This window comes from Mustelus asterias, chromosome 6 (genome assembly GCF_964213995.1).
Source record: "Mustelus asterias chromosome 6, sMusAst1.hap1.1, whole genome shotgun sequence".
Classification (NCBI taxonomy): domain Eukaryota; kingdom Metazoa; phylum Chordata; class Chondrichthyes; order Carcharhiniformes; family Triakidae; genus Mustelus; species Mustelus asterias.
The window spans coordinates 134040073-134059090 of record NC_135806.1 but is presented as its reverse complement, the minus strand read 5'-3'; the positions used below and the strand labels follow the sequence as shown (position 1 = coordinate 134059090).

General features: G+C 47.3%; 1 protein-coding gene across 4 annotated transcripts in view; it reads right to left on the bottom strand.

The window, feature by feature from the left end:
* Window positions 1-6418: 6418 nt before the first annotated feature.
* Window positions 6419-19018, bottom strand: part of aadat (aminoadipate aminotransferase) — an 85690-nt gene continuing 73090 nt past the window's right edge. For all 4 annotated transcript variants that reach the window (XM_078215122.1, XM_078215124.1, XM_078215123.1 and 1 more), the window contains 3 exons: window positions 16643-16749; window positions 12773-12874; window positions 6419-6648 (listed from right to left, as the gene is read on the bottom strand). In XM_078215122.1, the coding sequence (XP_078071248.1) occupies window positions 6607-6648; window positions 12773-12874; window positions 16643-16749 (251 nt within the window). In that variant the 3' untranslated portion in view covers window positions 6419-6606. The remainder of the gene's footprint in view (window positions 6649-12772; window positions 12875-16642; window positions 16750-19018) is intronic.

Sequence of the window (19018 nt, the reverse complement as noted above, 5' to 3'; positions counted from 1 at the left end):
GGCTCTACCTGTCCCAAGTGTTGCAGAGGATGGGTCTAGCCACACTGCCGCTCCAAGTAGTTGGACCGTACCGCAGCACCTATACTTCGTGGAGAAATCTTTCCGGAAACACACCTTTGACCACATGGCGATCAAGCAGTGGTCAGCGCGTAATGTCCTCGAGGCCCTGAGGGGAAAGGAGATGGCGGATCCTGTCGGATGGTTCCCTGAGCGGACTGTCAGTATCATCTGGCAGAATGCCTCATCATCAGAGCTCACAAACAAGCACCAAGACCTGGCTTGGCTGGTGGTGAGATCGGCACATCCCGTCAGATCCTTCATGCACGCTCGAGGTCTCAACACCACCGCACGCTGCCCTCGAAGCGGCTGCGAGGGTGACGAGACGGTCGCACACCTCCTTGTGGAATGTGCCTTTGCCAAGAAGGTCTGGAGTGAGATGCAGTGGTATTTGTCGCGGTTCGTCCCGAGCAGCTCGGTGACGCAGGACTCTGTGCTCTATGGGCTGTTTCCGGGGACGAACACCGAGACAATTATCAACTGCTGCTGGAGGGTCATCAACCCAGTGTAGGACGCACTTTGGTCCGCCCGAAATTGTTGATCTTCCAGTGCAAAGAATTGTCCTTGACCGAGTGTTGCAGACTTATGTAAGGATGAGACGTGAAGGCTCAGTTAGGGAGCTTGAAAGTTACAAGTTAGCCAGGAAGGATCTAAAGAAAGAGTTAAGGAGAGCCAGGAGGGGACATGAGAAGTCTTTGGCAGGTAGGATCAAGGAAAACCCTAAAGCTTTCTATAGGTATGTCAGGAGTAAAAGAATGACTAGGGTAAGATTCGGGCCAGTCAAGGACAGGAGTGGGAAGAGATAGGAGAGGCACTAAATGAATATTTTTCGTTAGTATTCACACTGGAGAGGGACAGTGTCGAGGGGAGTACTGAGATACAGGCTGTTGGACTGGATGGGATTGAGGTTCAGAGGGAGGAGGTGTTAGCAATTCCGGAAAGGGTAAAAATAGATAAGTCCGCTGGGCCGGATGGGATTTATCCTAGGATTCTCTGGGAGGCTAGAGAGGAGATTGCAGAGCCTTTGGCTTTGATCTTTGGGTCGTCATTGTCTACTGGAACAGTGCCAGAAGACTGGAGGATAGCAAATGTTGTCCCCTTGTTCAAAAAGGGGAGTAGGGACAGCCCTGGTAATTATAGACCGGTGAGCCTTACTTCTGTTGTGGGCAAAGTATTGGAAAGGATTATAAGAGATACACGGAGTTAGGGGTAAGGTGTTGGCGTGGATTGGGGATTGGCTATCTAACAGGAAGCAGAGAGTTGGGATAAATGGGTGCTTTTCTGGTTGGCAGTTGGTGACCAGTGGCGTGCCGCAGGGATCGGTGCTGGGGCCTCAATTGTTTACCATTTACATAGATGATCTGGAGGAAGGGACTGAATGTAGGGTATTCAAGTTTGCTGATGACACGAAGGTGAGTGGGAAAGCGAATTGCGTGGAGGACGCGGAAAGTCTGCAGAGAGATTTGGATAGGCTGAGCGAGTGGGCGAGGATCTGGCAGATGGAATATAATGTTAGCAAATGTGAGGTTATCCACTTTGGAAGAAATAATAGTAAATTGGAATATTATTTAAATGGAGAAAAATTACATCGTGCGACTGTGCAGAGGGACCTGGGGGTACTTGTGCACGAATCGCAAAAGCTCAGTCTGCAGGTGCAGCAGGTGATCAAGAAGGCGAATGGAATGTTGGCCTTTATCGTGAGGGGGATAGAATATAAAAGCAGGGAGGTCTTGCTGCAACTGTACAAGGCACTGGTGAGGCCGCAACTGGAGTACTGTGTGCAGTTTTGATCCCCTTATTTGCGAAAGGATATATTGGCCTTGGAGGGAGTGCAGAGAAGGTTCACCAGGTTGATACCGGAGATGAGGGGTGTAGCTTATGAGGAGAGATTAAACAGATTGGGTCTGTACTCGTTGGAGTTTAGAAGGATGAGGGGTGATCTTATAGAGACATATAAGATAATGAAGGGGCTGGATAGGGTAGAGGTGGAGAGATTCTTTCCACTTAGAAGGGAAACCAGAACTAGAGGGCACAGCCTCAAAATAAGGGGGGGCCGGTTCAGAACAGAGTTGAGGGGGAACTTCTTCTCTCAGAGGGTAGTGAATCTCTGGAATTCTCTGCCCATTGAAGTGGTGGAGGCTTCCTCGTTGAATATGTTTAAATCACGGGTAGATAGTTTTCTGATCGATAAGGTAATTAGGGGATATGGGGAGCAGGCGGGTAAGTGGAACTGATTCGCTTCAGATCAGCCATGATCTTGTTGAATGGCGGGGCAGGCTCGAAGGGCCAGATGGCCTACTCCTGCTCCTATTTCTTCTGTTCTTATGTTCTTATGAGATAGGATTTATAATCACCTGGAAAGGAATAATTTGATTAGGGATAGTCAGCACGGTTTTGTGAAGGGTAGGTCATGCCTCACAAACCTTATTGAGTTCTTTGAGAAGGTGACCAAAGAGGTGGATGAGGGTAAAGTGGTTGATGTGGTGTATATGGATTTCAGCAAAGCGTTTGATAAGATTCCCCATGGTAAGCTTTTGCAGAAAATACGGACACATGGGATTGAGGGTGATTTAGTGGTTTGGATCAGGAATTGGCTAGCTGTAAGAAAACAGAGGGTGGTGGTTGATGGGAAATATTCATCCTGGAGTTCAGTTACTAGTGGTGTACTGCAAGGATCTGTTTTAGGGCCACTGCTGTTTGTCATTTTTATTAATGACCTGGATGAGGGCATAGAAGGATGGGTTAGTAAATTTGCGGATGACACGAAAGTCGGTGGAGTTGTAGACAGTGTGGAGGGAAGTGGCAGGTTACAGAGGGATATAGATAAGCTGCAGAGCTGGGTTGAGAGGTGGCAAATGGAGTTTAATGTGGAAAAGTGCGAAGTGATTCACTTTGGAAGGAGTAACAGGAATACAGAGTACTGGGCTTATGGTAAGATACTTGGTAGTGTGGATGAACAGAGGGATCTGGGTGTCCATGTGCATAGATCCCTGAAAGTTGGCACCCAGGTTGATAGGGTTGTTAAGAAGGCGTACGGTGTGTTAGCTTTTATTGGTAGAGGGATTGAGTTTCGGAGCCAGGAGGTCATGTTGCAACTGTACAAAACTCTGGTGCGGCCGCACTTGGAGTATTGCATACAGTTCTGGTCGCCGCATTATAGGAAGGATGTGGAAGTGTTGGAAAGGGTGCAGAGGAGATTTACCAGGATGTTGCCTGGTATGGTGGGAAAATCGTATGAGGAAAGGCTGAGGGGCTTGAGGTTGGTTTCGTTAGAGAGAAGGTTAAGAGGTGACTTAATAGAGGCAAACAAGATGATCAGAGGATTAGATAGGGTGGATAGTGAGAGCCTTTTTCCTCGGATGGTGATGGCTAACACAAGGGGACATAGCTTTAAATTGAGGGGTGATAGATATAGGACAGATGTTAGAGGTAGGTTCTTTACTCAGAGAGTAGTAAGGGCGTGGAATGCCCTGCCTGCAGCAATAGTGGACTCGCCAACATTAAGAGCATTCAAATGGTTATTGGATAAACATATGGATGATATTGGAATAGTGTAGGCTAGATGGGCTTTAGATTGGTTTCACTGGTCGGCGCAACATCGAGGGCCGAAGGGCCTGTACTGCGCTGTAATGTTCTATGTTCTATGACTGGCACATTCCAAGGTCCAGGACTACGTGGTGAGGGACGCTCTCAAGATTGGGGCAGCCGCCGCAAAGGCACAATGGGGAAAGGCCACCGTTTAAAGTCTTTCAACCGAGGCAGACCGAGGGACCAGTAACTGTAAAAAACCCTCAGACTGCGTAACTGTGTGCAATTCTGTAAAAATAGCACACCGTGAAATGTGAGGAATGTATATAGTTTGTTGAAGAACTGAACTGTAATAAATGTAATGTCTTGGAACAGAGCACCGTATTGTAAATATGACTGATTTTTTTGCACTGTTTGTAATTATTGGAAATGTTGTTTTGCAATGGCTTATTTCAGGGTATTTTTAAATAAAATATATTTTTGAAATAAAAAAAAAAAATTTCTGCTGCCTGGCTCCAAACTGGAAGCTAGGCCCATTTCTGGGCTCTCACAACTACACTGACTCCCAGTTAAACAACACATTGATTTTTAAAGTGTGGCATTTGGGCTTCCAAAAGGCATTTGACAAGATGCTGACAACAGATTGCGAGCAAAATTAGAGTAATACGGATAAGAACCTTCCTGAGTGGCTGGAAACAGAGATGATGAACGGTTGTTTCTCAGACTGAAGAAAGCTTGACATTGGAGTTGCCAAGAGTTGGTGCTAGGCCCTTACTCTTTCTTATGTATTTATTAATTTGTGCAACAAGTAGGCTTACATTAACACTGCAATGAAGTTACTGTGAAAATCCCCTAGTCGCCACACTCCGGCGCCTATTTGGGTACACTGAGGGAGAATCTAGCATTGGCCAATGCACCAAACCAGCACATCTTTTGGACTATATTAATTACCAAGACTTTGGCGCACAATTTCAAAATTTTCAAACAACGTGAGCTGTGAGGGGGATAGTGCCACCTCTCCTCCCGCACGGTCCACCTACCCCACGTGTAACTGGTGTAATCAGCAAGTTTGCGGATGACACGAAGATGGCTGGACTTGCGGATAGTGATGAGCATTGTCGGGCAATACAGCAGGATATAGATAGGCTGGAAAATTGGGCGGAGAAATGGCAGATGGAATTTAATCCAGATAAATGCGAAGTGATGCATTTTGGAAGAAATAATGTAGGGAGGAGTTATACAATAAATGGCAGAGGCATCAAGAGTATAGAAACACAGAGGGACCGAGGTGTGCAAGTCCACAAATCCTTGAAGGTGGCAACACAGGTGGAGAAGCTGGTGAAGAAGGCATATGGTATGCTTGCCTTTATAGGATGGGGTATAGAGTATAAAAGCTGGAGTCTGATGATGCAGCTGTATAGAACGCTGGTTAGGCCACATTTGGAGTACTGCGTCCAGTTCTGGTCGCCGCACTACAGGAAGGACGTGGAGGCGTTAGAGAGAGTGCAGAGAAGGTTTACCAGGATGTTGCCTGGTATGGAGGGTCTTAGCTATGAGGAGAGATTGGGTAAACTGGGCTTGTTCTCCCTGGAAAGATGGAGAATGAGGGGAGATCTAATAGAGGTGTACAAGATTATGAAGGGGATAGATAGGGTGAACGGTGGGAAGCTTTTTCCCAGATCAGAAGTGACGATCACGAGGGGTCACAGGCTCAAGGTGAGAGGGGCGAAGTATAACTCAGATATTAGAGGGATGTTTTTTACACAGATGGTGCTGGGGGCCTGGAATGCGCTGCCAAGTAGGGTGGTAGAAGCAGACACGCTGACATCGTTTAAGACTTACCTGGATAGTCACATGAGCAGTCTGGGAATGGAGGGATACAAACGATTGGTGTAGTTGGACCAAGGAGCGGCACAGGCTTGGAGGACCGAAAGGTCTGTTTCCTGTGCTGTACTGTTCTTGGTTCTTATCCCCACTCCCCCGCCCCTTCCTGCGGCAGTATTCGAGCTGGCAAAGGCGACCCACCTTTGGTCGGTTGTGTGGTCTTCCTGTCTTGCCACTGTCAACAGGTTTTCCCATTGTTCTCACCCTCAGCTGCTGGGCTACTCATGGCGGGGCGTCGCTGCCGGCGGGACTGGAAGATCCCGTCAGCGGGAATGGCCAGAAACTTTGGCCAGGATTTGTGGGATGGCTGATAAACCCAGATGGCGCCGGAGGAAGGTGACTTCTTGCAAGCTGTGCCCAGCATACCTTCAAATTCTTTCTTTTACCCTCGTTCCATTCTTCTAAAACTTTATTCTAACACTTTTAAACTGCGACTGTAACACTACATTCTGCACCCTCTCCTTTCCTTCTCTATGAACGGCATGCGAATGAAACCCAGTTTACCACGCAAGCCAGCCTCCCATCCATTGACTCTGTTTACACTTCCCGCTGCATCGGAAAAGCAGCCGGCATAATCAAGGACCCCCCGGACATTCTCTCTTCCACCTTCTTCTGTCGGGGAAAAGATACAAAAGTCTGAGGTCACGTAACAACTGACTCGAGAACAGCTTCTTCCCTGCTGCTGTCAGACTTTTGAATGGTTCTATCCCGCAATAAGTTGATCTTTCTCTACACCCTAGCTATGATTGTAACACTATATTCTGCACTCTCTAGTTTCCTTCTCTATGAACGGTATGCTTTGTCTGTATGGGACGCAAGAAACAATACTTTTCACTGTATACTAATACATCTGACAATAATAAATCAAATCAAAGTGGCAGGTGGAATTTGATGCAGAGAAATGTGAAGTGTTTCGTTGCCGAGAAGAAAATGGAGAGACATTATGAAATAAAGGGCATAATTTGATAAACCTGCTTTTTTATTAAGGCCTTTATTTGTGGCTTAACTTGGAACAGCTATGCAAGAACATACAACACAACTCAGTTAATAAAATCATTTTAAAATAAAGAGGATGTTAATTGTTGATTCAGTCAGCTGAATGATCAATCTTGTGCGTATCCTATCCAGTCAGTGGTTCTACACAGATTCTTTGATAAGCATGGCCAGCCTTTGAAGACCCTGGAAGGAAGAAGAAAAACACCATTGAGAGAGGCTCACTCCATCAGTTTTTGGGATGACAGTGTACCCTCCGGTCTCTCACTGTCCTACTTTTATACCCTTGTGTCAGGAGCTGGTGTCCATGTTGCTGTCCTGTTTCACGGAGAAACAGGCCATTTGGCCCAACCGGTTTATGCTTCACATACAGACCCTCTAAAATTTGGCATGTTAGCTACGACTTTCACCAGCATTTACAGACGCACCATAGAAAGCATTTTCTGGTTGTATCACAGCTTGGTATGGCTCCTGCTCTGCCCAAGACCGCAAGAAACTACAAAAGGTCATGAATGTAGCCCAGTCCATCACGCAAACCAGCTTCCCATCCATTGACTCTGTCTATACTTCCCGCTGCCTCGGCAAAGCAGCCAGCATAATGAAGGACCCCACGCACCCTGGACATTCTCTCTTCCACCATCTTCTGTCGGGAAAAAGATGCAAAAGTCTGAGGTTACGTACCAACTGACTCAAGAACAGCTTCTTCCCTGCTGCCATCAGACTTTTGAATGGACTTACCTTGCATTAAGTTGATCTTTCTCTACACCCTAGCTATGACTGTAACACTACATTCTGCACTCTCTCCTTTCCTTCTATATGAATGGTATGTTTTGTCTGTATAGCGCGCAGGAACAATACTTTTCACTGCATACTAATACATGTAACAATAATAAATCAAATCAAATCTAACCCATCAGTAAATCTGCATATTCTCTTACTTCTGCGCCTGGAAATTCAAGACCCACTTTAGGATTTCAGTGCAAAAGAAATCAAAGCTGAAACTTCTTGAGTGCAGACCTGAGTGAGTGCTGGGAGGTGCTGTCACTCAGAGGAGACACTAAGTCCAGACCTTGCCCTCTCAGGTGGATATAAGAGATTCCATGGTACTCTATTCAAGATGTGGAGATGCTGGCGTTGGACTGGGGTAAACAGAGCAAACAGTCTCACAACATCAGGTTAAAGTCCAACAGGTTTATCTGGTAGCACAAGCCACTGGCTTTCAGAGCGCTGCCCCGTCATCAAGTGAGTGGGAGTTCTGTTCACAAACAGGGCATATAGAGACACAGACTCAATTTACAAAGTCTTGATTACCTGTAAAGACTCGCATTCCAACCATTATTTTGTAAATTGAGTTTGTGTCTTTATATGCCCTGTTTGTGAACAGAATTCCCACTCACCTGACGAAGGGGCAGCGCTCCGAAAGCTAGTGGCTTGTGCTACCAAATAAACCTGTTGGACTTTAACCTGGTGTTGTGAGACTTCTTACTCTGTTCAAGAACAGCAGGGGAATCAACTCTGATTTCTTGCCCAGAATGTATTCCATAGAACCATAGAATCCCTACAGTGCAAAACAAGGCCATCCGGCCCCTGAAGCCTGTGCTGACTCTCCGAAAGAGCATCCCTTCCACCCTATCCCGTAACCCCCACACATTTACATTGGCTAATCCACATCTTGCATATCTTGTGACACTAAGAACCAATTTAACATGGCCAATCCACTCAACCTGCACATCTTTGGACTATGGGAGGAAACCAAAGCATCCAGAGAAAACCCATGCAGATATGGGAAGAATGTGTAAACTCCACACAGACAGTGACCCGAGGCCGGAATTGAACCCGGGTCCCTGGTGCTGTGAGGCAGCAGTGCTAACCACTGTGCCACCGTGCCACCCTCAATCATAGGTATAGGTTGAGAGGTGGCAGATTTAAAACTGAGATGAGGAAGAAGTACTTCACGCAGAGGGTGGTGAATTTGTGGAACTCGCTGCCCCATAGCGCGGTGGAGTCGGAATCATTAAATGGTTTCAAGAAGGAGATAGATATATTTCTAATTTTAAAAAAGGGTTGAAGGGAAATGGGGAACAGGTGGGGAGGTGGATTTGAGGCCAGGAAGAGATCAGCCATGATCTGATTGAATGGCGGAGCAGGCTCGAAGGGCTGAATTGCCAACATCTGCTCCTAATTCCCATGTTCCTAACATTTCAAACACCAATTGGTTTGCTGGTCTCCCGATGGGAACACAGATTCCGAATTTTGCTCAGATTAGATGAGGTTATCTGCTGCACTTAATCATAGAATCCTACAGAGCAGAAGGAGGCCATTCGGCCCCTTGAGTCTGCCACCAACCACAATCCCACCCAGGCCTCATCTCTATGACCCCATGCATTTACCTTAGCTAATCCCCCTGACACAAAGGGGCAATTTAGCATGGCCAATCCACCTAACCAGCACATCTTTGGATTGTGGGAGTAAACCGGAGCACCCGGAGGAAACCCACGCAGACACGGGGGGAACTCCATACAGACAGTTACCCAAGCTGGGAATCGAACCCGGGTCCCTGGCGCTGTGAGGCAGCAGTGCTAACCACTGTGCCGTCTTCTTTTGATGGCTGATTAAGCCAATTGAAGTTGGCCACGAATGCCACATACGAAGTGGTCCCTGGCTGGCGCCTGCTTTGCAGCTTCTGAAACCACATCCTGGCAGTGGCAAATTCCAGCACACAGCTGGCGTCGCCAGTATGCTTGGTATGTTTGTCCTGGGAAGGACTGCTTCCCTGCTGACTTTGTCATTATCACACTGTGGGAGCTTGCTGTGTGAAAAATTGGAGACTAGTTTTAAAGTTTGTTTATTAGTGTCACAAGTAGGCTTACATTAACACTGCAATGAAGTTGCTGTGAAAATCCCCTTAGTTGCCACACTCCGGTGCCTGTTCGGACACACTGAGGGAGAATTTAGCATAGCCAATGCACCTAACCAGCACGTAGATTATTGTAAATTATTAGACACTCCAGCACTGATCCATGTGGCCCTCCACTAGTTATGACTTGCCAACCTGAGAAAGATCCATTTATCCCGATTCTTGCTTCCTGTTAACTAGCCAATCCTTTATCCAAACTAACATGTTATCCTGTTATACCATATGCTTTTGTCTAGAATCATAGAATCCTACAGTGGAGAGGGCGGCCATTTGACCCATCAAGTCTGCACCGACCACAATCCCACCCAGACCCTATCCCCATAACCCCATGTATTTACCCTAGCTAGTTCCCCTGACACTAAGTGGCAATTTAACATGGCCAATGCACCTAACTCGCACATCTTTGGACTGTGGGAGGAAACTGGAGCACCCGGAGGAAACCCACACAGACACAGGGAGAACATACAAACTCCACACAGACACTGACCCAAGCCGGGAATCGAACCTGGATCCCTGGCGCTGTGAAGCTGCAGTGTTAACCACTGTGCCGCCCGAGAAGGTGAGAAACGGCCCTTAAATGGCCATCAGCCAGGTAAGGGCCCCAATTGCGGAAAGGGCTGGTGGAGCGCCCGAGGCCTCGGTTGCCCAATGTATAATTGCGGACATGTTGTGAGTGGGTAGGAGGGCAGCAGGAAGGCCCTCTGGGAAATTCTGTGTCCCCCCCCCACCCACTCCCCCAGTTGGCAGGGGATCATAAAATTGTGGCCAGCCATTTTGAAATTAAATTTGAAGGGAGGAGCAGCATGGTGAGGTATTTGATGGTTGAACTGTGATGGGAAATTCAATAACGATTGTATTTCAAGAAGAAATGCGTTCTGCTGATAGAGTTTCTACACGATAACTGTGGCTACACTTCAAACTTACTTCATTGGCTGTAACCTGCTTCGGGAAGTCCTGTGGTCATGAAAGGTGCTATATAAATGCAAGTCTTTTTTCTTTATACTCACCTCAACTGCTCCACATAGCAGTGAGTTACAGATTCCCACCATCCCCTGGGTACATAAGAACATAAGAGCTCGGAGCAGGAGTAGGCCATCTGGCCCCTTGAGCCTGCTCCGCCATTCAATAAGATCATGACCCCGGGTTCTGGTCTCTCTCACAAGTGGAAACATCTTCTCTATATTGACCCTATCTAACACCTTCACAGTTCCAAAGGCCTCCATCGGTTCGCTGCACACTCGGTCTTCCTCTACCCTGAGCCTGTTCAGTCTTTCCTGATAGCTACACTTTCTCAGAATAGAACATAGAACATAGAAAGCCACAGCACAAACAGGCCCTTCGGCCCACAAGTTGCGCTGATCATATCCCTACCTCTAGGCCTATCTATAGCCCTCAATCCCATTAAATCCCATGTACTCATCCAGAAGTCTCTTAAAAGACCCCAACGAGTTTGCCTCCACCACCACCGACGTCAGCCGATTCCACTCACCCACCACCCTCTGAGTGAAAAACTTACCCCTGACATCTCCTCTGTACCTACCCCCCAGCACCTTAAACCTGTGTCCTCTCGTAGCAACCATTTCAGCCCTTGGAAATAGCCTCTGAGAGTCTACCCTATCCAGACCTCTCAACATCTTGTAAACCTCTATCAGGTCACCTCTCATCCTTCGTCTCTCCAGGGAGAAGAGACCAAGCTCCCTCAACCTATCCTCATAAGGCATGCCCCCCAATCCAGGCAACATCCTTGTAAATCTCCTCTGCACCCTTTCAATGGCTTCAACATCTTTCCTGTAATGAGGTGACCAGAACTGCGCGCAGTACTCCAAGTGGGGTCTAACCAGGGTCCTATAAAGCTGCAGCATTATCTCCCGACTCCTAAACTCAATCCCTCGATTAATGAAGGCTAGTACGCCGTACGCCTTCTTGACCGCATCCTCCACCTGCGAGGCCGATTTAAGAGTCCTATGGACCCGGACCCCAAGGTCCTTCTGATCCTCTACACTGCTAAGAATGGTACCCTTCATATTATACTGCTGCTTCATCCCATTGGATCTGCCAAAATGGATCACTACACACTTATCCGGGTTGAAGTCCATCTGCCACTTCTCCGCCCAGTCTTGCATTCTATCTCTGTCTCGCTGCAACTTCTGACATCCCTCCAAACTATCCACAACACCACCTACCTTGGTGTCGTCAGCAAACTTACCAACCCATCCCTCCACTTCCTCATCCAGGTCATTTATGAAAATGACAAACAGCAAGGGTCCCAGAACAGATCCCTGGGGCATTCCACTGGTCACTGACCTCCATGCAGAGAAAGACCCCTCCACAGCCACTCTCTGCCTTCTGCAGGCAAGCCAGTTCTGGATCCACAAGGCAACAGCCCCTTGGATCCCATGCCCTCTCACTTTCTCAAGAAGTCTTGCATGGGGGACCTTATCGAACGCCTTGCTGAAGTCCATATAGTCCACATCCACCGTTCTTCCTTCGTCAATGTGTTTGGTCACATTTTCAAAGAACTCAACCAGGCTCGTAAGGCACGACCTGCCCTTGACAAAGCCGTGCTGACTACTTTTGATCATACTAAACTTCTCTAGATGATCATAAATCCTGTCTCTCAGGATCCTCTCCATCAACTTACCAACCACTGAGGTTAGACTCACCGGTCGGTAATTTCCCGGGCTGTCCCTGTTCCCTTTCTTGAATATAGGGACCACATCTGCAATCCTCCAATCCTCCGGAGTAGAGATAGCTCTACTTTCTCAGAAGACTAAGGAAATTTGGCATGTCAGCTACGACTTTTCCCAACTTTTACAGATGCACCATAGAAAGCATTCTTTCTGGTTGTATCACAGCTTGGTATGGGCTCCTGCTCTGCCCAAGACCGCAAGGAACTACAAAAGGTCATGGATGTAGCCCAATCCATCACGCAAACCAGCCTCCCATCAATTGACTCTGTCTACACATCCCGCTGCCTCGGCAAAGCAGCCAGCTTAATTAAGGACCCCATGCACCCCGGACATTCTCTCTTCCACCTTCTTCCATCGGGAAAAAGATACAAAAGTCTGAGGTCACATACCAACCGACTCAAGAACAGCTTCTTCCCTGCTGCTGCCAGACTTTTGAATGGACTTACCTTGCATTAAGTTGATCTTTCTCTACACCCTAGCTATGACTGTAACACTACATTCTGCACTCTCTTGTTTCCTTCTCTATGAATGGTATGCTTTGTCTGTCTAGCGCGCAAGAAACGATACTTTTCACTGTGTGTTAAAACATGTGACAATAATAAATCAGATCAAATCAAAAACAAAAAAAAATCAAACAACCTCTCAGTTCTGGTGTTATCACTGTAAGCACAAAAATGGCTCAGTGAATGATGGAAGCATTTACCAGATCTATTTGTTCGGGTGTAGCAAGGGAAAAGGCAGCACGGATGTACGAAGAAGGAACCGAGCTGTCAGCTATGAATGCGTTTCCAGGAACGAACAGCACCTGAGGAGAGACAGACATACACACAGTTAGCCAGGGCTAACTTCCAGCACACTCAAAATACTATTAACTACATCTTCAAACCTGGACAAAGATGAAAAAGTGGGGACTGAGGGAGCAAAGAATAGACTTTTTGCACGTCGTCCCAGTCCTGGCCACTGCCACTGTTAGCCAGTCATATTGGCTATCAGCTGACCGGGCCTGGACTTCCAGGACGGCACGGTGGTTAGCACCGCTGCCTCACAGCGCCAGGGACCTGGGTTTGATTCCGGCCTCGGGTCACTGTCTGTGCCGAGTCAACATTCTTCCCGTGTCTGCGTGGGTTTCCTCCGGGTGCTCCGGTTTCCTCCCACAGTCCAAAGATGTGCAGGTTAGGTGGATTGGCCATGCTAAATTGCCCCTTAGTGTCAGAGGGACTGGCTAGGGTAAATACATGGGGTTATGCGGATAGGGCCTGGGTAGGATTGTGGTCAGTGCAGACTCGATGGGCCGAATGGCCTCTTTCTGCACTGTAGGGATTCTATGATTTAAACTTTAGAAGGATGAGAGGGGATCTGATCGAGGTATATACAAATTTGAAAAGAGATTGATAGAATAAATGGAGACCAAATGGAAGTGTAGACAGAGTCAATGGATGGGAGGTTGGTTTGCGTGATGGATTGGGCTACATTCATGACCTTTTGTAGTCTCTTGCGGTCTTGGGCAGAGCATAAGTTTTCTCTAATGGGCAATCTCGAACAGGAGGTCACAGGTATAGGCTGAGAGGCGGTAGAATTAAAACTGAGATGAGGAGGAACTACATCTCGGGTGGTAAATCTGTGGAACTCGCTGCCCCATAGCGCGGTGGAGTCTGAATTGTTGAATGGTTTCAAGAAGGAGATAGGCATATTTCTGAAAAAAAAGGGATAAAGGGATATGGGGAACAGGTGGGGAGGTGGATTTGAGACCAGGGAGAGATCAGCCATGATCTGATTGAATGGCGGAGCACGTTCGATGGGCTGAGTTTGCCGACTTCTGCTGCTAATTCCTATGTTCCTAAACACATGAGGCAGGATGTTTTGAATGGCGGGGTTTCCCGCGCTGCCCCCTTAAGAGTTGGTGGGGAATGCATCCTTGGCAAGCCCAGCAGCCCCGCTGCTGTTTAATTCTCCCTGGGGCATGAATTGGCCAGAGAGGGGGACTTCTGCCCTTCGATCAGGTGGATGTCCTGACCTGGTCAGCTGATAGCCAATTTGACTGGCTAGCAGTGGCAGTGGCCAGGACTGGGGCGACATGCCATCCCCGGGTTCCAGGTCCCAGAGTCCAGAAGCAGGCAGGAACAAGGAAATTCACCACCGGGAGGGGTGGTGAGGCCCGGGAGTGTGGGATTGGGGGTCTTGATGGAGAGGCGGCAGCTGGGAGGGAGCACCAACTGGGTGGCAGATCTTGGAGGGGAGTGGGGAGAGTGCCCAATGTGGTAGGGGATCCAATGAATGAGGTAACACCTTCGCCTACAAAACCTGAGCAGGATGACCTGTTGGGTCTCCTACTCCCTCTGAATTCTTCCCACTACTAATTGAAGTTAGGCGAGAAGTGGTCCTTAAAGTGATCAATAATTAGCCATTTAGGGTCTCAACTGGTGGGGTGGGGTGCCATAGGCCTCGGCTGCCCTTTGTATACTTGAGGACATGTTGGGGATGGGTTGGAGAGTAGGAGGAAGATTCTCTGGGAAATTCCCCCTTCCCCCCCCCGACATTGCTGGGCCTCTCTTTTGGCCCTCCCTTTTGTCCATAGAATCTTTGCAGAGTAAACATATAAGGACACACAGGCCTTTTAGAAATAGATAAATTAAGTCTGAAGGTAGGAACAGCACAATGAGGCATTTTAACAGGAACCTTCATGGTTAAACATTGGTGGGAAATTCAGCAACTGTAACATTTCCAGCAGATATGCCTCTCACAAGAAACTGGCGGTTGGCTGGGATAGAAATTGGTCCTCATCATAAGGGTTTTTCGGCATGTCCGCTACGACTCTCACCAACTTTTACAGATGCACCATAGAAAGCATTCTTTCTGGTTGTATCACAGCTTGGTATGGCTCCTGCTCTGCCCAAGACCGCAAGAAACTACAAAAGGTCGTGAATGTAGCCCAATCCATCACGCAAACCAGCCTCCCATCCATTGACTCTGTCTACACTTCCCGCTGCTTCGGCAAAGCAGCCAGCATAATCAAGGACCCCACGCACCCCGGACATTCTCTCTTCCACCTTCGGGAAAAAGATACAAAAGTCTGAGGACTCATACCAACCGACTCAAGAACAGCTTCTTCCCTGCTGCTGTCATCAGACTTTTGAATGGACTTATCTTGCATTAAGTTGATCTTTCTCTACACCCCAGCTATGACTGTAACACTACATTCTGCACTCTCTCATTTCCTTCTCTATGAACTGTATGCTCTGTCTATATAACGCGCAAGAAACAATACTATTCACTGTATGCTAATACCTGTGACAATAATAAATCAAATCAAATCAAAAATCAAAAAAGGGTTTGAACTTCTTGGAACTATATCCCAAGTTCAATGCTCCTGAAGGAATGGGCGATATTTAGACATGTCCCACAATCTCTTATCACAAACATTTGCCCCCTGGGTATGTCAATGGGGAGCCGAGTGACACTCTAAGGGCCGCTTCTGGAAGTCTGTTAGCATGCACCTTATCTAGCTTTTTTTGGCACTTTGGTAAAAAAGTCTATTTATCTGTTTTTTTCCAGGTGCACCTATAAATGGAGCCGGGATTGGGGTGGGTTTGGGTTGAGGGCAGGCTTTTGGACGTGTTCTTCTCGCCTCTGCAGCATTACTGTCAGCCTCTGCCAACCCTCCAATCTCCTCCTCCTGCGGGATCTACACTAAAGTAAGAAGTTTCACAACACCAGGTTAAAGTCCAACAGGTTTATTTGGTAGCAAAAGCCACACAAGCTTTCGGAGCCTTAAGCCCCTTCTTCAGGTGCTCTACACTAAACCAGGTCTCTTCAACAGTGGCACGCTGCCTCTGGATGCCTGATGAGGATGGAGGCCCAACTCAGGGAAGGAGCCTTGGGCCTCCAGCCTAGGACGAAGGGATGGAAAGGGTGAAGGAAGGAGGTGAGGATGAAGATGAAGCGGAGAATGTAAATAAAGCAAGGATGTAGAGGAGTGAACTGTGATGAGGAGGAGAGGGAGAATGAGGAGGGCGGAGTGATGAGAGAGAGAGAGAGTGTGAAGAGGGTAGAGTGATGAGGAGAGAGAGAGTGAGAGAGAGAGAGAGAGAGTGAAGAAGCAGGTGGAGTGATGAAGAGAAGAAGCTGAAATGGAGGAGAAAAATGAAGAAACCAGTAACAGTTTCTGTCCAGATTGTAATTAGTTTTCTTAATTCATTCGTGGGACATGGTTGTCACTGGCTGGCCAGCATTTATTGCCCATTCCTAGTTGCCCTTGGAGGGCAGTTGAGAGTCAACCACATTGCTGTGGCTCTGGAGTCCCATGTAGGCCAGACCTGGTAAGGATGACAGATTTCCTTCCCTGAAGGACATTAGTGAACCAGATGGGTTTTCCCAACAATCGACAATGGTTTCATGGTCATCAGTAGATTCTTAATGCCTGATAATTTTTATTGAATTCAAATTCCACCACCTGCCATGGCAGGATTTGAACCCAGGTCCCCAGAACATTAACTGAGTTTCTGGATTAATGGTCTAGCGATAATACCACTGGGCCATCGCCTCCCCGAGTTGCTTTCATCATTCACGCCATTACCTCTTTTTGCACGGCCTTCTCCGAGATTAATTGATGAGTGTCTGGGATTCCTTTCAGTTTCATCCAGAAGAACATACCAGCAGTGGGCACGTGCCATTCAACTAGACCTGGAACACAAGGAGCAAGGATTATGGAGACGTATTCATGAAATATTAACCAAAAACACATATTATAAAGCTGCCTCAATTTCAAGGGCAGTCACTCTCCCCGTGCCTCTGGCATTCAGCTCTTTTGTCCATGTTTGAACCAAGGCGGTAATGAGGTCAGGAGCTGAGTGACCCCGGCAGGGCCCAAACTGAGCATCCGTGAGCAGGTTATTGCTGAGTAAGTGCCGTTTGATAGCGCTGTTAACGACATTTTCCATCACTTTAGTGATGTTGGAGAGTAGGCTGATGGGACGGTAATTGGCCACTGTGTGCTCATTGTCTGTGCTTCTTCTTTACTCAGAAGCAGTCTTCAAAAGTGTTTCAGGGCTGCGATTCAGCTTGGGATGTCCTTGTGTTGCCAAAGACATATATCTGCTTCCTGGTGTGATGATACTGTGCCTTTAAGAAATGTATTTTTATCATGTTTCTTCTAAGGGGTATGTTTAAAATTCAGCTCAGGATTACACGGTGCCAATTTGTCTGCACCAGACAGCTCCAAACTGAGAATGCAGGAGAATAATTGATTTAAGAGAATGGGGTGTTTGCTTTAATCGGAGTTGATGCATTTTTGTTTATTTTGGTTTATCCCCAGGGTTTTGCTGTTGTAGTTTGATTCGGATGATTAACAGAGGCTGAGTGATGTGAATGGGTGGAGTTAAGCTGGCAGGGAAAACACACAGTTCTCTTTGATTTTTGAAACAGTCAGTTGCCGCCTGTTCCTGGAAGAAGCAAGGGATGTCTTCCTGTCTCTTTTTGGGGGCTGCTGTTTGGGTTGTCAGAAGACAGGTGTTTCTTTCTTTCCAGAGGTGTTCAAAGACTGTTAGCAAGTAAAAAAACACATAAGACCATAAGATATAAGACATAGGAGCAGAATTAGGCCACTCGGCCCATTGAGTCTGCTCCACCGTTCAATCATGGCTGATATTTTTCTCATCCCCATTCTCCTGCCTTTTCCCCATAACCCCTGATCCCCTTATTATTCAAGAACCTATCTATCTCTGTCTTAAAGACACCCAATGACCTGGCCTCCACAGCCTTCTGTGGCAAAGAATTCCACAGATTCACCACTCTCTGGCTGAAGAAATTCCTCTTCATCTCTGTTCTAAAGGATCAAATCTTTAGCCTGAGGTTGTGCCCTCTGGTTCAAGTTTTTCTTACTAGTGGAAACATCCTCTCCACATCCACTCTATCCAGGCCTCGCAGTATCCTGTAAGTTTCAATAAGATCCCCTCTCGTAAGCCTATGTTGTTTTCCAACTAGTTTTGAAGAGGAGTTTAAATCTATGAGGAATATTGCTTCAATTGGAACTAATAGAGATAGTTAAGCAGTTAAGATATGTATCTTGTTGTGTTAAAGTATTTCAATTGGTAACAGTTCAGCCAATTCATTCATTATAGTTAAACTGTGTTGGCAAAATAAAGTTTGTTTTGATAAAAGCATCGTAGTGTGTCAATAGAATCACACCTGGAGTGAAACACCTTACCCTCACACTAATGCCAAAATAGAAAAACTATTGAGGTCTTGTCGGGCTTCACAACATACCTTGGAGTTTCTGTTCTTGTACCTTAACTTTGGCAATTAGCAACTGAATGTGTTAGATTGTTGACTGTGGGATCTTGCTGTGTGAAAACTGGCTGCTGCATTATCCTACATTTCAATAATGACATCTCTTCAAATAGGAAAGGTACTTCATTGGCTATGCGAGACTTTGCGGCGTCCGGAGATAGCAGAAGATGTTACAAAAAGTGTAAGTCTTTGGACTGAATATTACAGGGTGAAGGGGGGAGGGGGAAGGGCAGATGACTCATCACCCCCCCTCCCTGCCCAGAGGCAAAGTCAGGTTGGTGTGGAGTTGACCCGTCTCCGCTTGTCTGCTTGCCAGCCACGGCGTGTTGCTGGTGGGCTCAACAAGTGCCGAGTGGGAATTCAGACAGGATCCTCACCAGGGATGAAGTCCCACCCTCGGGAGCACCAAGACTGTTTTAGTGGGCGATGCCAGGGCTGCAAGAGGATGAGGGAGAAGGCCTATGGATTTCGGAAACAGATAAGTCTGGGGTCTTGGCCAGGGAGCGTTTGTGGATATTGGGGAGGGGGATGGGTTTATGTCAGCTGGCAGGGTAGGAAGAAAGGTGGGGGGGTGGGGTGGTGCATCCTCCAATTGGTAAAGGGCAGCCTCCAAAGATAGAAACCTTCCCCTACCCCTCCCCGCCCCCACCTTCTTTTCTGCCCT